Here is a 21,281-nt window from a genome sequence, read left to right as displayed (position 1 = left end):
AGGAACAGAGGTGCCTTCACAAGCAGATTTAACCCCGTTTTTCAATATTCATAATACTAACCTTAATTTTGGTTGCTTTTTCATGAAGTTGTGTCATGTCCTTTTTTACATTTACAAGCTTTTGGTAATACACTTTAGCATCTGCTACCTAAATAAAAATAATAAAATACCTAGTCATATCTGAATCGGTTATAACATATAAATGTATCTCGCATATACACAATTAAGATCCTCTTTGGTTAAGTTGCCTGTCCTATAAATGAACAGTTTCACATCTGTCCAGAGAGTATTTTTTATCACACATACAGCTGTAGTTTTAATGAAACGTCTGGTTAAAAATCTGGTAAAAGGTTTAGGGTTCAACCCTAACCATAACGTCTGGTTAAAAATCTGGTAAAAGCTAAAAGTATGCCATGTATTATGCCCATGCCTACAGTATATACTGTTGTATATTACTTTTATACATAATGTAAAACATGCAATTTTTAAGTCCAGTGGAAATGAGGCTTATGATAATTCTTCAGTTTGATTTGAAATATCCATGGATACCACTTATTGCAGTTAATATCTATTTTACTTGCCATGTCTGCTAAATCCTTAATGTCTTTATTTTCAGAAAATTTTGAATTTTCTTGTTGAACAGTTTCCATCAAAACTCGTTGGTTTCTCCTGTAAAGAAATTAAATACTACTGTATATATATATATATATAACAGTACACAATCAAATGTTGGATCCATTTTGATAAATTAAAAGATAAACAATTTATATTCTATTTTACCACACCAAAATAACAATAAGTTGAATGACACTGACATATTAATACAAAAGTTTCATATTCTAGTGACTGAATTAAAAATATGCTTTAAATTTCATGCTTTCATTCAAACTTTTTGCATAGCCATAATGGCTAATCAAAATAAAGAGCCAAGTAAACATTTTGATTAGCTCAATTTGTTTATAAGTAATTTCATGTATTTATTTTCATTAACGGATTTGACAGATTTAAAAGAAAATTGAGATGTTTTAACTAATTAAGCCTAAAAAAGCATGCATTTAAAGTAGGCAATTGAATGGCCAATTTTGCGATATGGCTCTGCATTTGAATCACAATTTTTGCTTATTGTGTAGCCATTGGCAATGCGATACTGGCGCAATATTCCCTGCAATGCATTTATCTAGCAACGGCAGACATTTTATTTTTTATTATTTTAACTCAATATTTCTCTGAAATGTCAGTACTGTATAACTTTTGTGGAACTTTTGGTTCAAGCATTCCTATATTATAATTTATAGTTTAACAATAGACAAACGTTCTTTTATTATACTTAATAAGGACACTTACGTAAGTTCCTGGAAGGAGTTGTTGAAACAATCTAATTCTGGTTGTATTTTCTGAAGAAAGCCATCTGATAACCTAGCAAGTGTTTGGTTCTCAATAGGCAGAATAACATTATCATCTTCTTTAAACACATCTAATTAAAGAACACAATAATGTAACTATGAATGAAGTGTACAGTATACAGTAGTAGTATAAAGTAAAAATAACTAGAATATCCATGCAAATGTAACATGCATGTACATTAAAATATGAATTGAGGGCAGAAAGTTGATGTCTGCTATCCTATAACCTGAAGTATGTTTATAGTACTGAATTGTGTCTAATACATAAAAGATTAAGCTATGAGATGTTCCATTTTTAAGAAACATAGTAAAGACATGGCAGAAAAAAATATCCAGAGACATCTCTGGATGGGGATAACCAATTCCTTAGTGCTCACTTTTACATACTACCGACTACTGTAGCAGTGTGCTTGCTTACACTTTAATTGGTAACTATTAGAAATAGACTACAGACAGGCAGGGGTGATAGATGGCATAAATTGTAGTAGGTACTAACCTGAAATTGGCCTTTCGGAAAGGTTTTCTGTTTCACCAACACTCTTCATTGCTGTATTATTTTCTTTAATATTTTTATCTTCTGTGTCTGCATCAGTAGTAACAAAGAATTCTGCCGTCGTTGGTGAATCCTTTGACTCATTCACTTCTTTTTGATCTTCCTCATCTCGTTTATTATTTGGTAAACTATCATTTGTCATATCAGCACTGGTTATTTCATTTTCTGCCATTACTGTGAATCACTATTATATATTAAAACTGTAATCAAGATTTTTTTTTTTCGCAACTTATATTAGGGATTTCAGGTGAAAAATTGATTGACACCCTATGAACTTGGAAATGATACCATATGAAGCAGAATTGAAAGACAATGACAATGCTTTTTAAATTTTTTAAATCGGACAAGGCGTTCAAAAGTTACATTAAAAAACAATACGAAAAAATAGATAGGAAGTCGAAGACATTGGTTTCTATGTTTTCTATTATTTTATTAAAAGCTAAAAGTTTTTGTACATAATTGGGTATATCTTTTTAACCATAAAGTGTACCGGCCTAATTTTTTCAACAGTTATTAATATAATGTAAATACATAATGTTCAATAAAAATGTTGCCAAAAAAATCATAAATTATTGTTTTATTATTAATACATAATGAAACTATGTAATATTTGAATGTAATAAAATACATAAAATCTAACATAGCTCTTTAATTATTACTCACATTATGCCTATTTTTTTACCAGTTAATTGTATAATATAATTACACAATTTTTAATAAAAATTCTATTAAAAATATGTTTTTGTTGCCATGGAAACGTGTAATAAAATAAAAATATGACATTTAATCGCAAAAATACATAAAATCTAACATAGCTCTTTAATTATTACTCACATTATGCCTATTTTTTTACCAGTTAATTGTATAATATAAATACACAATTTTTAATAAAAATTCTATTAAAAATGTTTTTGTTACCATGGAAACGTGTAATAAAATGAAAATATGACGTTTAATCGCAAAAATACATAAAATCAAAGATAGCCATTCGTAATTGTAATGTTGATAAGTTTATCAGCAAGCAGTAAGTTTATGTAGATTTAAAGCTGAAATACCAACAGCTTTAAGAAAATCACCAGGAATATCTTCTTCCATGACTGTAGTAGAGATTAAATACCTGTTGATAAATATTAATTACAATAAGTTCACTTTTATTTTTATATGAAAATAATCGGTATTATTTAAAAAAAATAAATATTAACTGGAAAAAACACATCGATTTTTATAGCAGTTTTTAAATTAATCAATTAAAACTAAAAACCTACAAAATATGATGTATTCCTTTCATTTTTTATAAAAAAAACATAATCCTCAATTAATATAACCAAATAATACCCCTTAAAAATAAGTGGACCTGTCCATAATGTATTTAACTTTCATTGTACGGACGATTCCATTTACATTAATAGGGATGTTAAGCATTTCAAACTAATATGTTTTAAAACACTTAAAAATAATAAAGTACCTATTATTATTTCTTCGGAACGTTAGGAATAGGAAATATATTAATCATAATTATAATCAATGTTGGTTAAACTATAATTTATATAAGACTTAACCTCCGTTAAGTAAAAATTCTACTGGCAGTCCTGTGCAGGCAGGCACAGGCTAGCCTCAGCCTGAGACAATGGAACAAGTGGACTGTGGCTTGAGAAAGGAAAAACATGTGCCTACTCTTTTCTTTTTCCGTTCATCAATTCTCAACCAATTACTCTAAGATTTTAACAATAGCTACTTTAAACATTATATTTTCATATTATATGTGTCTTTGATTTAAAATATTCCATCAACCTACCGAAAAAACGAAGATTATTTTTGAAAGTCCACCAATTCTGTTCTAGACATCGTATAAACCTGGGACATGCTTTGTTTACAAGCTAAAGCCCATGCCTTTCACTTAGGAAACCAATTTAATTGTCAATCACCTCAGGTTGTCACGGAAACTCCAATCAAAAAGCATCATATTTTTAGATCTCCAAAAATGGGCGGTCATAAACTGCAAGCAGGAATTTCCCTCATCATGTTCATGAGGTGACCAGCTGGATAGGGTGTTAGTAATCTTGTTGTATTTCATTGAATAATTGATATTTCCGCGAATTGTCTACAGCACTTGAAAGTAGACATGTGTACCTTTCCAAAAATGTATTATTTGCCCAAAAAATATTAATCTAATAATTAAAAAATGGCACTTCAAAATGGTCAATTTTTTACTTTAATGTGCTGCCTGTGTGTGTGTGACCTCAAGCTGTAGCCATGCAACTGAATACCCTACTTATATTAATTTAAATAATATTAAAATTTGTTATCAAAAATGCGATTGTTAACTACTGTACTATGTTTGTAGCCAACGGCGCTTCATATACCGTAGCTCATTTTAATAGGAAGAAATGCATTCAAAGAACGTCATCGAACCACCACACACTCCGTGAGCGTCGCGGACGCCAGACGCCATGCCATGGCCCAGTCTCAGAGAGTGTAGGTTGTGTTAGAGGGAGGCCTATTAGTAGGCCTAACTAGCCAACCTACCATAGAGATATTATAGTGAACTCACTATAATATCTTTATGAGCCTACTAAGTAACCAAAACAAAATTCATTGTTTAATGAAAGATTACATGCGAAACAGCAGTAGGCTACAAACTTACCCTTATGCCTAGCGCCTATACAATTGCTGCAAAATACTGTAGTTTTTCAGCCCGCAAACTCATTTCAGGCGATCTACCTATATTAATTATTTTCGGTTCGGGCGTTATGTATGGGACGCCAACATAGCCAGATAATATATCACAAATACACAATAGGGTTGGTGAAATTCAGTCCAAAATACGCAGAATTTTTTCCAAAATACGTCAAGTTGAGGGCGCTATACTAATCCAAAATACAGAGCCATATATAAAGAGTTACGACATTGGATTTAAGTCACGTGATATGCAGATCAATTTGTGTCAAACTTGTCTCCGTTAATGCATGTAAAGTATAGGAGCAAGAAATTACTTTAAACTTTTTCTTATATTAAAAAAAATGTAATTGCACATTTTACGGTGGAATATCGACGTGCACAGCGTACAGAACCACTTGCGCCAAAGAATATTGCGCGCGCGTACGCTAGTATATTATAACGTTCGATTGATTGATTTTGGAACAAAACATCCCATAACTACGTCCCATTAATAACAATTATGTAATATTTCAATTCATAATGCATGCTTTGATGACTAAATAAAATAATAAAGTGTCGTGGATATATTTGTTAATATATTGAATAGGTATGAACAATATTAAAATAATAAAGGCAAATTATTACAAATGAAATGATGAACGAGTCTCTGAAAGTTTGTGTCAAAAACACACAGAGAGCCATATACTGTATAAAAAAAGAGGTGAATTTGTGTGTTTTTTGTATTGGTTCATGCTTTGATGTATCCTGACTTGCATGTAGGCCCTAGCATTTATTCTTTTGTTATTATAGACACAATATATATATGTTACCAAATTAATACCATTAATAACATTACTTACTAAAATAAAAACGGAATCTAAGCGTTATTTCATTGACAACAAAATCTAAAAATAATGCATGGAACTACAGGAAAACGCTATACAAAAGAGACGCGCGCGCCCTCAGCGTGCGAATTCTTTGACACAAAAATGGCTTCTAATTTTCAATGTCGTAACTCTTTATATGGCTCTGCCAAAATACGAGAGTCTTTCCAAAATACGTCGACTATTCATTTTCCAAAATACGCAAATTATCCAAAATACGTCAAGTTGAGGGCGCTAGTCATTTTCCAAAATACGCGATTTGTCCAAAATACGTCAATTTGGAACCGCTTGTAATTTTCCAAAATACGTCAACTTGAGAGCGCTATTCATTTTCCAAAATACGCAATTTAAATAACTCCTTAATTACTTCTTCTAAGCAATTAATTATTGATATTATTTTAATCACAATACCATATGCTTTTTATTATTATATATTATATGAAATAATTATTATGTTAGATTTCAGATTAGGTAACTTATTAGACCATAAGTACTGTACATTAAATTGAAAGCGATGTTTGTCAGTCGAGCTCGGGAAAAATATCGATTTTGTAGATCACCAAATATATAACACATACCTATGACTATACTTAAATACTATATACGTACATGCTGGTTTTGTTGCCGGTTTATGCCGCATAAACTAGCTACGTCTGGCAATGCAATCGTACATCGTTCAGACATTATTAATGTATATTATAGGCACTACATGTCTATTGACTGATGTTGGCACATATTTGTTTTTATTCAGTAATAAATGATTACATTGAAAAATAATAATTGGCTACTCTATGACATTTTATTTACAAAAAATGCTGCCTTCTAATACTTTCATTTATAACTAAGATGTACTTGTTTGTTTTATTCCAAGAAACTTTTTTTTAATACATTAAACTGTAATTTTACCTTACACTCTCAATATGATACATTTGGAAAGGCTCTCGTATTTTGGAAAAAAGTTTGCCGCCCTCAAGTTGACGTATTTTGGAAAATTACTAGCGGTCACAATTGCAAATTGACGTATTTTGGAAAAAATTCTGCGTATTTTGGACTGATGTTCACCAACCCGACTCGAAATACACGGGAAGATACATTGGACAATTTTTATTAACGCCATTAAAGAAATGGCCTTTCTGTCAGTTCAAGTTTTTTTTATCGATCAGTCATTAAACATCATATTTTGATCAACTTTATATTATATACAATTTAATCAGTCCTGAATATTCATCAGTACAATTACTTGCCTTCATGGTTACGTTTTATTATTAATTATACATATACCTACTGTAAACCTCCTGGAGTGGATCCACTGTTGGATGTGCTATTTTTGTACAAGTATTTTACTTTTACAACAAAAAAAAACATTTTAAAATTCTGAGCAGATGGTTTTGTTCATGACTGGTGACACTAACACATATATGTACAGTATGTGTATATATATTTTAAAATTAATACTCATGATTATAACCTAACTATTATTATATTAAATTGTAAAATTATTATTAAACACTAATATAATTATCTGAAGATATTCATATTTAAAATATTTCTTACACTATAAAAATAAACAATCTAATGAGCCTATGAACGACAGCTAATTCAGATGTTGACTGGAAATTACAGATGAAGACATTCAGTTACATGATTTCTACTGTAAATTTAATTTCTTCATCATTGTGCTCTCATTTAAGCATTACTCTGCAAACACTAATAAATGAAAAATTATTAAATGAAATATTTATTACAAAAAAACAAAATACTTATACTATGATGAGCAAAAGATTATTATTTGAGCAATGGATATATATTTTGTGCAATTGTACAAATACTTAAGTTATTATAATTGACACTTCATTACTATATGATTACTATAGGTCTTTTGTATATTCCATTTATAAAGTTGTCTAATTACTGTCTGCATTTAAAATTATTATTAAAATCATCTTTTTCATTCACTTCTTTGGTATTCATATTTAGTTTTAAAATTTTACAGGTGTGCCTACATAATATTGTGTAAATAAAGTTGAGATGCTACTGCATCTTTCATTCTGGCAGATGATATAGACCCCCAACACCCAGTCCAATATTTAATAGAATGAAGTCCAGGCAGCTAGTCACAGAGAAATGGTTACGCTTTAATCAGTTCTGTATATGTAAGTATCTACAGCATTATCATTATATGAATATTTCTCAACTACACACCGATTTTAGGTGTTGCATAAGCCAGCTCAGTATAGTTGTCTCATAATGCTCCTACAGGTGTGTATATGTCAGTATCTACAGCATTATCATTATATGAATATTTCTCCACTACAGACCGATTTTATAGGTGTTGCATAAGCCAGCTCAGTATAGTTGTCTCATAATGCTCCTACAGGTGTGTATATGTCAGTATCTACAGCATTATCATTATATGAATAGTTCTCAACTACAGACCGATTTTATAGGTGTTGCATAAGCCAGCTCAGTATAGTTGTCTCATAATGCTCCTGTGCTTCTGGTTGCCGAATACCATGCCTTTCATTCGGATATACCTGGAAAATGATTGAACATCAATGAAAATGTCAACGACTCACCACCTCAACTTTATTTCCATTTATTTTCTCAGCATATTGCCACAACTTCATGTACGATTGAAATATCTAGAATTCACTCACTCTGTTTGGTAACCACCCTAACCCTTTGCACTATATCAACATTTCCAAACATTTGAAAATTAAACAATATTCTCAGAAACTTCTAAATAATTTGAATTATTTTGAACACCACAAATATAAATTATGTAATATTAAGTATATTACCTGTAACATATATGGTTTACATGCTTTAATGAGTTCCTTAATTAGCAAGCTTGTATGATGAAAATGAACATTCTCATCTATTAACCCATGAATTATTAACAAACGATTCTCTCTGAAAAAAAAAGCAAAACAAATCTCACTGTATCTTACTGTACTACTTGTAGAGACTGTAGCTTTGTGGGTTACTCATTTCTGGGTTCTGTCAATCTATGTCACATTATCAGGAGTCATTTTCCATTTTGGTGAGTCACTTTACAGTGAGTTAGTTCACTTTTTTGTAAAGCCATTGTTTAGACTTTGAATTCACATTTTTGTTTTATGTCTTTGTACTTTTCTGACGAAATAAATAAAATGAGCAATGGTATTTTTTGTAAATAACTTACTCATTTGGAAAATTCTTGACTAATTTAAGAACAGATCCCTGTTGGTAGCCTTGTGGATTATTCTGTGGGGTGTCCATGTATCTCTCGGTGTAACCTGTATCATATTGTTTCCAACACGTAACTGGTGCACCAGCAATTGCTACCTACCATTATAAAAAAGATTCACTTTGTAGGAAATATTATAAACAAATTAATAGAAATGCATCTTAATATTATAGAGTATTAAAAAACAATATAACATTATGATAAAAATATGCATATGTTTAAAAATGTATTGAAGCCATGATGTTTGTAAATGATATCATTTGTATAGCTGTATTTTGGATACATATTCTGATGAAACTGCACTATACCTTAAATACATCTGGCCTCCTGGCTAGCCCCATGAGAGAGAGATATCCACCATAGCTCCAACCATGAATAGCAACTCTTTTTAGATCAATAAAATCCATTTTAGCTGCAATCCAGTGTAGCCCCTCAACTTGTTCTTCTATTTCAACTGTACCCTGAGAACAAAAATACACAAGGATACAGAACTAACTCTGCACAAATCCACTGGATAACTAACCACAAACATTTATCTCCCAGACAATTAGGGGGCGTCCTTATAACATCTAGGGAAACCAAACAATAACCATAGCATAGCTAGTTTCATAAACATTACAATACTTTAAATCTACTTATTGTAGCTTATAAAATAAAATTTAAAAAAAAATTCTACACAATTTGTGGATTTTGTTCAATGTTCTTTACATTGAATACAAGCAATATTATTAGAAAGAAAATAGGTATTGTGTAAATAAAAAAAACTTTGAGACAACTATAATATAATATAAGTGTAGTACTCACCATTTTGTTTTTGAGGATTGACTCAAATTTGAGGCCTCTATGATTTGAACCTCTAGTATCAATTACAACCACACAGTATCCTAAAGATGCCAATGTGTGTAGTCGCAACAATTTAATGCCTTTGTATGAGTTAGTAACAAGTTGTACTTGTGGGCCTCCATAGACAAAGAGAACTGTTGGATATTTGCAACCAGCTTCTAAATTATGCGGTTTGTAGACAAGACCAAATACTTCATCGCCAGAAGAGTTCTTGTAACTGACAAGTTCAGGTGGGACATAAGAGATACCGAGAGCTGTTAAAAGAAAAAGGATACTACAGGAAATTATAAAGAGCATTAGTACTAGGGTCCTTAACTATTATGATTGAAGGGATACAGTAAGGTAGAGCAACCCTAGCTATCCACATACATATATGAAAAGTTACCATGTTTTGAAATTGGTAATGTAGTCCTTGGCAAAGATGTTGACAACTTATTATGAAATACATAGTAAAGTCAAATTTATTCCAATTTCCAGTTGCCATGGAACATAATGACCAGTGGATACTGTAAGGTTAATAATGTATTTCACTTTAGCTCTAACCTGTGCAAATAATAATAAACAAACACATCTACAGTACATGTGATTGTAAATGTTTTTCTAAAAGTTGTAGTTGTGTTCTCTCTATCAAACCAATGTAAAATGGAAAACTATTTATTACCTCCGCCAAGGAGGTTATATTTTCACCCCTGTATGTTTGTGTGTTTGTGTGTGTGTGTGTCTGTGAACAGCCCGGAGGCCACAGTTTTTATCCGATTCTCACCAAATTTGGCAACGACGAGTTCGAATTTGAGGGGAAAAGGTCATAGGTCAAGGTCACAACTAACAAAAAACTATTTTACTGCCTAGAGACCACAGTTTTTATCCGATTCTCACTAAACTTAGCCACAATGATCAATGACTCATCATATAATTGTGGTCAGGGTCAAAGATCAAGGTCCACAAAAAAAATAAAAATAAAAAAAACAAAAAAAAACTCTCAGCGGGACTTGAACCAGGGACCTTAACTGTGAGAGGCTGGATACATAACCATTACACCAAACTCTCATCCACATCTTTGTAGTGTGCAGTTAGCCTATTTACACTTTAGAACTAATAAAAAAAATGTAAAAAAAAACATTTTTGGGGGGAATTTTATGTAGGGGAATTTTACAGTAGGTGGAGGTTTGTACTCTCGGAGTACCCTCCAGTTAAACATAAAATTACCTAAGAATAAAGGAGAAGTTTGATGAAACAAACAACAAACATATGGATTGTAATTTTGCACAAGTAGGAATTTACCAGTGGGTTGTAGAAGAGGTCCAACTGTAACAGGGACCATGGCATTCAGTCTCTCTTTTACACGAAACACTGTAGCAGCCGGTGTGTTTGATAGATTGCTGTAAATAGTTACGAAATATTCACAGTCCTAAAAGAAAAATATAATTACAATATTTTAAATAAAGACATAGAAATAATGCAACATTATACTGTTTTTATCTAACAGTTAGTTTTTATAAGAAATAATTGTCGTCAATTTACCAGATTGTAATTAGAAGTTTAACAAGTTTGCAGCAAAAGTTTTGAAACTTCTCAGGTGTTTACTCTATATACAGTATAATTAAAGTAAAATATAAAGTTAACTAGAAAAGGACTAAGTCGGAAAAGGTAATGAAAGAAACCACCATTTATGAGCATAAAGAAACATAGTGCAGGTTCACTCCAGCTCTTTGATTTTCAGTGTAAAAGCAGCTTACAATTCTTGCTTGTATTTTTTCTTATGACTTTATTCAACTTGTAAACTCTTATCAGTGTTTACACTGTTATATAATAATATTGCTATACCTGACTCATGTACACGGTATGACTAGATCCTAGTTCAGTTAACCGCAATGTTTTGCCAGGAGAAGTATAACAGGAGACATACCTTTAAATGAAAAACAAAAATGAATTAAACTTATTAATATTTGAAATTCCCAGAATCCCATTATCAGACCTAACAGTAGAAAGTAAATATAACTATACAGGTCGTATATGTACTATACGTTTGTCAACATTCAACACCCAAAAAACAAATTTCCAATTTGTTTCTCCTTTTTTTTTGGATGTGTGTGTGATGAATCTTACAGATGCTCTTCTAGTGGAGTGTCATGATGCGCCATATAGTAGAGTAAACGCTGATCAAGATCTAACCATATTCTTCTACCAACCACCTCACCATCACCAAATGTAAGCTGAGTGTGGTTCAGTATTACTGGCTTTAAATTGCCTAGAAAATAAACAAACCTTATACTGTATGACCTTTTTGTGAAAATTAAATGATGTATTTTTATTGTTTTAAACCCACATATTATACTTCACCACATTCACCTACTGCTTCATTGCATATTTTGGAAATCTTATAAGGTTTACAGGCCTGATTGTGTAGCGAGCAGAGCATCATAAAAAGGGGTCAAAACCAGGAAGCCCAAGTACAATAGCCACATTTAAACCATATTCTTTATTTTTAGCGTTAAGCTCTTCATAAGCCACACAAAATGAACATATGAGTCAAATTTGGCCCACAGACTTGTTGAGAAACCCAGCATTAATGCTATTATTATGCTTCCATGGTTGTTTAATCAAATAGTTTTTAAATCAAAAGCAGACCTTGTAAGTACAGTATGACTATAAAACTAACCTGGGACTTCTCCAGTTAACCTTAAAGCTGATGTAACCAAGAATAACTGTCTTGTTCCATGGGCCTCACTTGCCCATATAAAGCTAACCTCATCCTCTTTACATTGAGGGAAAAACTGAGTGCAATCATGAACCTGAAAGAAGTTATATTAAAATAGTTGTACTTTTATGTATTGTTTGTTTGATAATGGTTGGCAGTATGTAACCAATTCACATGGAGATAGGTATCGCATGTCACGTGGGTTCCATATTGTAAACAAGCATAATTTGCAAATACTGAATGTTTATGAGTTGGATGGTGAAAATACTGTACTTGAAAGATTGACTGACTGCACCATTAAAAAGGTGGAGCCGACATAAAGAGAGCAGTAAATCTATCAATGAAAATAAATTCACGAATACATTCATTATTTGTTTTATAACAAATAATATTTACAATCTGACTGTATTGAATAGAAAGCACACATTTTACAGTATATGATTAACAAAACTTACATTGATCCATATTTCTGAATACTCCTCATACAAAACCTGAATGGGTAGTTTCTCACTTCCTAAAGTTGCTTCCATATTATTAACAGGTATGAAACAGTGTAATGGTATCAGTACTAACATTGTCAGCTGCTGGTTTCTACTCAATAATTGAACCCACACACTGTAAAACAAATGAATGGGAGCAGACATTTACTCAAATGCACTAACTACTGCAATATGTTTTTTATGTCTAACAAATGAATGGGAGCAGACATTTACTCAGATGCACTAAGTACTGCAATATGTTATGTCCTTTGGCCTGTTTATATATTTTAGGCTATTTTTTTTTATACCTCTCTCAAATGTATTGTTCATCGTCAATCATGGGCATACAATATAGGCTCTAATCTGGTCACTTGGAAAGTAGATCTTCAAGATATCTTAAATTCTAATTGTTCACTTTTATTTCTAATGATAAATCATATATTTAGGTAGGCCTTTGACAAGTCGTCATTATAAATAAGCTACACTAACTAGATATTTTTGCAGTAAAAAACGGTTTAAGGGTGACAGTAATCATAAACTTGGATCTGCCTATCATAATTGACATTTAGTTGTTGACATCTTGTTGAGAGAAACCCATCACATTCTCATAGTATTCATATACAAAGAATGTTATTGAAATGTGATTATAAATCTAAAGGTTGGAAATCAATTCTTACTTGTTTTATTTTGTTTACCACCACCAAGGAGGTATTGTAATCGATCGCGTGTGTTTGTTTGTGAGCAGGATTACTCAAAAAGGTATTACAAGATCTTTCCCAAAATGAAAATGTCAAGGACCACTCCATTAAAATTTGGAGGCAATCCGGACCATGGTCCCAATTCTGGACCAATTTAACAAATTATTTTCAGACTTGCTAGTGTTAAAAGGTGAGCAGTCTTAAAGTAACAAGTAAACTAAAATTGTATTTTCTCAAGAACTACTTGTCCAAAAAACTTCATTTTTGTACAAGAGGCAAGAATAATATTTTGTGATTTGTAATTTTAAAACATAATTAGATTTAATGTACAAGTTTTTTGATGCGAGCAGTTTTAAAAATCCTATTTCTTTTCAAATTCACTCGTTTGTTTTTGCGTTTCTGTTCTATTGAAGTCGGTTGAAGCAATTGTTAGTTAAAAGGCGGGTTACATTACCTTTACACCAAACATACACATGCTTGTAGTGAAATTAGCCTAAATCACACACAGCATTCAGACACACACTTTCCGGTGACTAAATCTGATGTAGAAGAATTTTACAGTAGGCAGAGGTATGCACTCTCGGAGTGGCTTTCTAGTTTTTTTATTTTTAGCTTGCAATCAATTCAGTTTCCTGTAAAATTTGTTTTTAGTATAAAATTTTTACTGTATATTTGGCATTGGACCCTGATCATATTTATATGACCAGTGATCCACACTACAGTAGATTTGTTGATATCTTTCAATTATTTCAGCATTTAAATTGTATTGGCTATTTAGAATAAACAATCTGATTTCATCACAAAGCAAAATTGTTTATTAAACTCAGTAGGAGGAGCTAATTACCTTTAATTAGCCATCAGTCACTAACTTGAGTGCATATAATATGATTTATTTTATTTGATCTTAAAAATGGTCATATGATAACACCGCAACTCTACTTTTGTCATTAAATTTTGTATTGAAATTATAATAGTAATCGTCTTCAATTCTTCATACATACTTAGAATTGCTTCACTGAATTGTTTGGTATGCAAAATAGTGTAATACCTTTTTCCATCTGGAGTCCAGTTGAGTCGGACAATATATTCCATTGATGGAAACAACTGACAAAGAGATTCTGGCAATTTCATTTCTTGAACATCAGTTATCTACAATAAAATAAAGTAATCAAAATGTACTGTCAAAAATTAAGCTCTGTTCAATTATAAGATTTTTACTTTTATTTCTATTGATCCAAAAATTGATTACAACAAAGCTGTGTAAAATTGTGAGTATACTGTAGATCAAACATGTTATACAACATACCCTTTGGAAGATCAAACATGTTATACAACATACCCTTTGGAAGATCAAACATGTTATACAACATACCCTTTGGAAGATCAAACATGTTATACAACATACCCTTTGGAAGATCAAACATGTTATACAACATACCCTTTGGAAGATCAAACATGTTATACAACATACCCTTTGGAAGATCAAACATGTTATACAACATACCCTTTGGAAGATCAAACATGTTATACAACATACCCTTTGGAAGATCAAACATGTTATACAACATACCCTTTGGAAGATCAAACATGTTATACAACATACCCTTTGGAATTTTTACAGGGTTCCTTAAAAGGAGCAACAATCTTCATGAGCAATTCATAAAGCATATTTACCATCACATATATAGTTTTTAGTCGCGTGGAAGCGACTCTATAGTTCACTATGTCTGTCGGTCTGTCGGTCCGGTATCACTATGCGTTTTATCGCTTTCTGACCTTATCTTGATATCAGTTTAATCTAGCTAGGTCAATTTTTCATAGTATATTCCTTATGGCCAGGAATCGATGTGGTTATGTTTTCACGGTGCGCAATAAAAAATTACGCGGTCTACGCACGATTTAACGAAATCACGTTTGTAATCATATCTTCACAACCATGAATCACAATTAAATAAAATTTGGTACTCATAAATTTCAGGGCATAAATCATCATTATGGCAATACAATTACGTGCGTAGCCCATGTAACGTATGCGTACGCTCGCTTAAAATTTTCAAAATTTATTTTCGATGAAATAAGAGTACGTTTCAGGCAATTTTAAGCGTTTACAAAATTGCCATGAGTGCGCATATTTTTGCGCGCGCACTGCGCGTTAAATGTTATTGCGCACTCTTTTTGCCCGATTTCTGTTTTCTTGACTTACTTTTCAACTCGAAATTACGTTATACGAGCACGTCAAAAGTGACAGGCTACGCACGTGTAAATTAAAAAAATATAAATGTTTTTAAACATTTCAACGTTTTTAAACATGTTTAGTAATTTCGGTCAGTATAGTTCACTATGTCGGTCGGTCTGTCTGTCGGTCCGGTATCACTATGCATTGTAGCACGCGACTTAATGGCTGTTGGCCTTGTTAGTTTGAAAAGGGCAATTCAGGAAACAAAGTGGGTATTACAGTTCAAATATGTCAGACTTTAAAATGATGCATATAGTTTCAGTATAGTAATTCTCATGTTTGAATAAATACTATAGGTTGAAATAAATAAATGATGCAAAAAGTTTCAGTATAGTAATTCTCATGTTTGAATAATACTATAGGTTGAAATAAATAAATGATGCATATAGTTTCACTCAGTATAGTAATTCTCATGTTTGAATAAATACTATAGGTTGAAATAAATAAATGATGCATATAGTTTCAGTATAGTAATTCTCATGTTTGAATAAATACTATAGGTTGAAATAAATAAATGATGCATATAGTTTCAGTATAGTAATTCTCATGTTTGAATAAATACTATAGGTTGAAATAAATAAATGATGCATATAGTTTCAGTATAGTAATTCTCATGTTTGAATAAATACTATAGGTTGAAATAAATAATGATGCATATAGTTTCAGTATAGTAATTCTCAGGTTGAAATAAATAAATGATGCATATAGTTTCAGTATAGTAATTCTCATGTTTGAATAAATACTATAGGTTGAAATAAATAATGATGCATATAGTTTCAGTATAGTAATTCTCAGGTTGAAATAAATAAATGATGCATATAGTTTCAGTATAGTAATTCTCATGTTTGAATAAATAATATAGGTTGAAATAAATAAATGATGCATATAGTTTCAGTATAGTAATTCTCATGTTTGAATAAATACTATAGGTTGAAATAAATAAATGATGCATATAGTTTCAGTATAGTAATTCTCATGTTCGAATAAATACTATAGGTTGAAATAAAGGAAAAGCAAACATAACAAATTTTAAAATACCGATCCGTCAACACCAACACAGAATTCTACCATTTTGAGGATGACATTTGCATTTTTTGTTCCTATAAATAAAATCAGAAAGTAAATGAAGATAATAAAATGCATAAATTATCATTTTAATTCACCTCATACTGTACATCAGCTTAAGGATTTAACATATTACTCACAGAAATTGAATATTAATATATTATTAAAACCAGCTTAACTACATAAAAATTGGGGCCACTGTAGTCTGAATATGCCTCCCAAATCGAAAGTTATCTACTTAGCATGATATATTTACCAGCTCTTGGATATCTGTAATCATCTACTCCACTAGCTCCATATGTTGATGACACAATGTGAAGAATTTCAACCTCTAATTCATCAACTTCTTCATATAGAATTCTATAAATAATTTCTTCCGATTGCCGAGGACCTTCATTAGTTTGTGGTTGCCACCAATAGCCAGTATAACGATCAAACTCTTCTTGTATGATGTACGAAGCAATAGCAGCACTTTTAGGATCATCACATATATTGTCAAGACCTTTATAAGACACCAAGATAATATGTTATTCATACAGTTAGCTTCCATTTTATGACCAGGTGAGAATAACAAAACTATACAAGAGGATGTCTATCCTACTGTATAGTGCTTGGTCCATCATCAGAAATGGTATATTAAGATAATTGTAAGGACTACAGATGACATTATGTTTCCATCTTTACACATGGTATAAAAGTTAAATATGCAAGAGAGAGGAATCAAGCACATGCTTAGTTTGTTCTTAGTGATCCCAGAAAAATACTACTGTACCTTTATGTGTGAATGTTAATCTTTTCTCCTTTCCTGTCACAAGGTTAGATGCCCATAGATCGTTATTACACACATAAGCTATTAGATCTGTATTGATAAGACACAGCTTAGGATCCATCCGTATATCTCCTATAGTAGTTGGTACTTCTTTAGGAAAAATTGGTTGTGACTTTAAAACAAAGAAAGCAAACAAATGTGATTATATGATGACACTAAAAAAAACAATCTTAGATGATAATTTTTTGGTTGATGATTTAAACTGGTTACAGTGACGAATTACAAATTCAAAAAAACCCCTAAAACAAGGCAGGCACAAATTCAAATTGTTAAAACAATGTCTGTTTTAATCTCTGGTATTATTTGGTCATATTTTCATTTGAGCTCTGCATGAATTTCAGATATTTTGCTAAAATACATCATTTTCCCTTTTGTCAAATACATACTTGAGCAAAATTCTGTGAAAAAAGGCATTTTCAGAGTAGTGTTGTTACCACACCATTTATTAAAATGCTCTCTAAATTTGTGTACAAAAAAGTAGAGATTTTACTGGATAATTTTAACAAAACAAATTACTAAACACAGAGAAACTATAGATCAATCATTAATTCATCTGTATCTGGCCTATTAATATTACTATACTAATTACTATGTTATAAAAATGTTAAATAATGTGTCATACCGAAAAGCAAGTGTCTGTACAATAAAATAAACTGCAACCAGCATTAAATAAAAATCGTCCAGTAACTGTGTCCACATCATAGGCCGTAATACCAAATCCCCCAAGTCGCTTACGCTCTCTAAGTAGTTGTTCGATCTTTGAAAACACACCCTTTGATGTCATACCCTGATATGACACCAGTAAAGGATTCCACTTTGTAAGGTTCACACAACCTAGTGTCTCCATATCCCCACCAATAATATCCACATACATCAATGTGTTTTCTCTCCCTCCAAATGGCACACCTAAGAAGTATAACCTCCACCGTACACCTTCTGATGTTGTTAATTTCTTAAACACAAATTCTGTTGGGACTTTAAAAAAAAGTGAACTCTGGACTCTTCTAGTCTCTTTCACAGCATTTCTCAACTCCTGCCATGTATGCGTTCGGGGCCTTGAATCGGTGCAAGACATTGAGGAACGTTCATGGCTGTCTATGAATGTGGTTGGACCTGTTGCCATTTCAACTAGTGACGTAACCTTTAAACCTGAAAATTAAAAAAAAGAAGAAACAATAATTTAAAATTTTTAGTTGGTAACAAAACAATGATATTAACACAGAATTTGTTTCAGCCTAATTATTATTACTAATCATAATCATATTTGAACATAGCCTACATTAGTATACTAACTATGTATGCCTCACTGAGCTTGACTGTATAATACTAATAGGCATGGAAACAAAAAGGTCACTCTAAACAACAATAAGAATTATTTATAATTTTATTTCCAAAAATGTTTTTTTTTTAATTTAAATAAATGGTCAAAAATTCAATATCTAAACCCAGCGATCGGCCGGCGTTTACTCAAATAACGCGGCGGCCAGTCTACACTACACAGGAAATAAAACCAGGCTAGTTAGGCCCTACTACTACTACTAGGCTAGCCTAACTAAAACTAACCAACTAGAAAACTAGCCTAGCTAGTCTGGAGTGGTAGAGGGGCTGGGCCAGCCAGGCTATTCCTATCTACCTAGTAGGCTAGGCCTGGCCCTAGCTAGTAGTTGTAGTAGGCATAGGCCTAGCCTAGCCCTAGTAGGCCTAATGAGGCCTAGAGGCCTAGCCTAGTTAGTCAGTACTAGCCTAGGCCTAGGCTAGGCCTGGGCCTAGCCCTAGCTCGTGTTAATTTCTCAATTGAATATCTTACTTGAATGTTATCTCGTCATTTTTTCTCGAGTAGAGCGGAGCGAAATTAATCAACAAGAGAATTTTATTTTTAGATGCGGCTTGCGTTTTTTTTATATGGTGGGGGTGTACGACGGGTGCACCGTGAACCTCAGCTAGCAGCAGAGTTAGGTTTCGTGACTCGACACCAAAGATCCTATATAGCGCCACGAAGAAGTGGCGCTAGCCTATACGATCTTTGCTCGACACCCTTTCAACGCGCCCCAGCAGCGCACAGAGAGAGGTATATTCAGAGCGTCATTCTGACGACTGGAGCATTCTCTACTTCTATATGGAGCGCCATTTATGCCTTTATTAACTTCAATAATAGAAATAGTACTACAGTAACTGCTCAAGTGGACCCAATTTAGCACCAGGGTAGCACAGTGATATAAAATAGAAATAAAAGTCACTACTTTTATTATCGTTTCGTATATACCCATATCACAAACTGACAAACAGAAACATCTTGGCATTCACATTGATTCAAATTTATCTTTTTCTTTTCATGTAAATAAACTCCGGTCCAAACTGGGCTTGTCCATCTCAATCTTATCGCGTGCTCGGTCATTTCATTAATAAAAACACATCCATACTCCTCTACCCACACATTGACTATTGATGTAGTGTTTGGGGAATCAGATCGAATATTGACCGAATATAGACCATTCAAAATAGTGCATTTCGCATTATCCTTAAAGCTCATCCTCTCACACCACGAACTAACATTTTCAACACCTTAAATCTTCATACAGTCCAAGATCACATGCATCTATAACTGGGCTGCCTTGCCTACAGGTCTGCAAATGGTCTTGCTCGGAATACCTTGCCCTGCGTCTTGCCAGAATTCCAAATCATCGATGTACCCGAAGTGTCAGTGAGAGGAAATTTGTCGTCCCTTTCCCTAAAACTGAAACTTTTAAGAACAGCTTCATCAGAGCACCAACATACCTGAATTTGCTAGCCACTAAACTAAGGAATGCGGTAACAATAACTAATTTTAAGTCTGCTCTAAAAAAATATTTAATCCCAAAAGAAAAAACTCAACGTTTGGTATAGTATTGTAGGCTATATTTTTGTATTTAAGTACATATATATATTATATATTTTTATATTTTTTTAACATAGTTCATCTGTTTTTTCATATATGTTTTTGACTGTCTGCATATGCTGTTTAGGGTCACCCTCACAAAATAAGGTTTAATAAAAAAAATAAAATAGAAATAAAGTCACTAAATTTTAATAGCTTTTCGTATGTTATTACAATGTGCTCAAGTGGACCCAATTTGGTCCCAGTGGAGCACAGTGATATAAAATAGAACTAAAGTCACTAAATTTTAATATCTTTTCGTATAAAACACTGTGCTCAAAAGTGGACACAATTTGGTACCAGGGGAGCAGTGATATAAAATAGAAATAAAGTCACTCAAGTTTCAATCTCTCAATTTGGCACCAGTGAATTTTTTTTTAAATGTCAAATAATGAATGTTGTTTTTCTTTTATTTTGAAAGAGAGATATTTTGAGGATTGTAAATGTCAAGTGTAGGCCTACCTTTTTTTAAATCAGAAACAAAGTTGCATGGCATTATTTTCCAATAAATAGACTGCCATAAAACCTCGAAAAGAAGCCCATGTGCTCCTTCATTTTTAGTACTCTTGGGTGGGCTTCTTTTCCACATGGAGTTCTTTTCGAGATTACTTTTGCAAACTAAACGAGGGGAACTGCTAGCTTCCCGCCCGGAAAATATTTTATTTACATGATTTGTAAATCTTCTAATGTAAATAATTAACAGCATCAACATTTAACAGTGTGGCGTGTTGACCGCGAATGACTAACATACCATCTTTACCATAATACACCTGCACAGACTCATTTGCATAA

The 21,281-nt window shown here is 32.2% G+C and overlaps 2 protein-coding genes across 2 annotated transcripts; both read right to left on the bottom strand.

Annotated features, from left to right (window-relative positions):
- Window positions 1–485: 485 nt before the first annotated feature.
- LOC140041173 (uncharacterized) lies at window positions 486–4,682 on the bottom strand. The gene is made up of 4 exons (XM_072087596.1): window positions 4,601–4,682; window positions 1,900–2,140; window positions 1,345–1,474; window positions 486–669 (listed from the first exon to the last, which is right to left on the bottom strand). Exons 2-4 carry the CDS (start codon window positions 2,126–2,128, stop codon window positions 486–488), a joined length of 543 nt encoding a protein of 180 aa, XP_071943697.1. The 5' UTR covers window positions 2,129–2,140; window positions 4,601–4,682.
- Window positions 4,683–6,000: 1,318 nt separating this feature from the next.
- LOC140039955 (dipeptidyl peptidase 9-like) lies at window positions 6,001–19,623 on the bottom strand. The gene is made up of 16 exons (XM_072085540.1): window positions 19,383–19,623; window positions 18,198–18,724; window positions 17,519–17,687; window positions 17,003–17,248; window positions 16,720–16,781; window positions 14,494–14,594; window positions 12,724–12,883; window positions 12,230–12,362; window positions 11,677–11,818; window positions 11,395–11,476; window positions 10,852–10,978; window positions 9,532–9,824; window positions 9,036–9,188; window positions 8,683–8,825; window positions 8,300–8,411; window positions 6,001–8,032 (listed from the first exon to the last, which is right to left on the bottom strand). The coding sequence occupies exons 2-16, from the start codon at window positions 18,696–18,698 to the stop codon at window positions 7,940–7,942; spliced, it is 2,517 nt and encodes an 838-aa protein (XP_071941641.1). The 5' UTR covers window positions 18,699–18,724; window positions 19,383–19,623; the 3' UTR covers window positions 6,001–7,939.
- Window positions 19,624–21,281: the final 1,658 nt, after the last annotated feature.

Source organism: Antedon mediterranea, chromosome 2, assembly GCF_964355755.1.
Source record: "Antedon mediterranea chromosome 2, ecAntMedi1.1, whole genome shotgun sequence".
Taxonomy (NCBI): domain Eukaryota; kingdom Metazoa; phylum Echinodermata; class Crinoidea; order Comatulida; family Antedonidae; genus Antedon; species Antedon mediterranea.
Note: the sequence above shows the minus strand (reverse complement) of the source record. Positions and strands in the feature narration are given on the sequence as shown.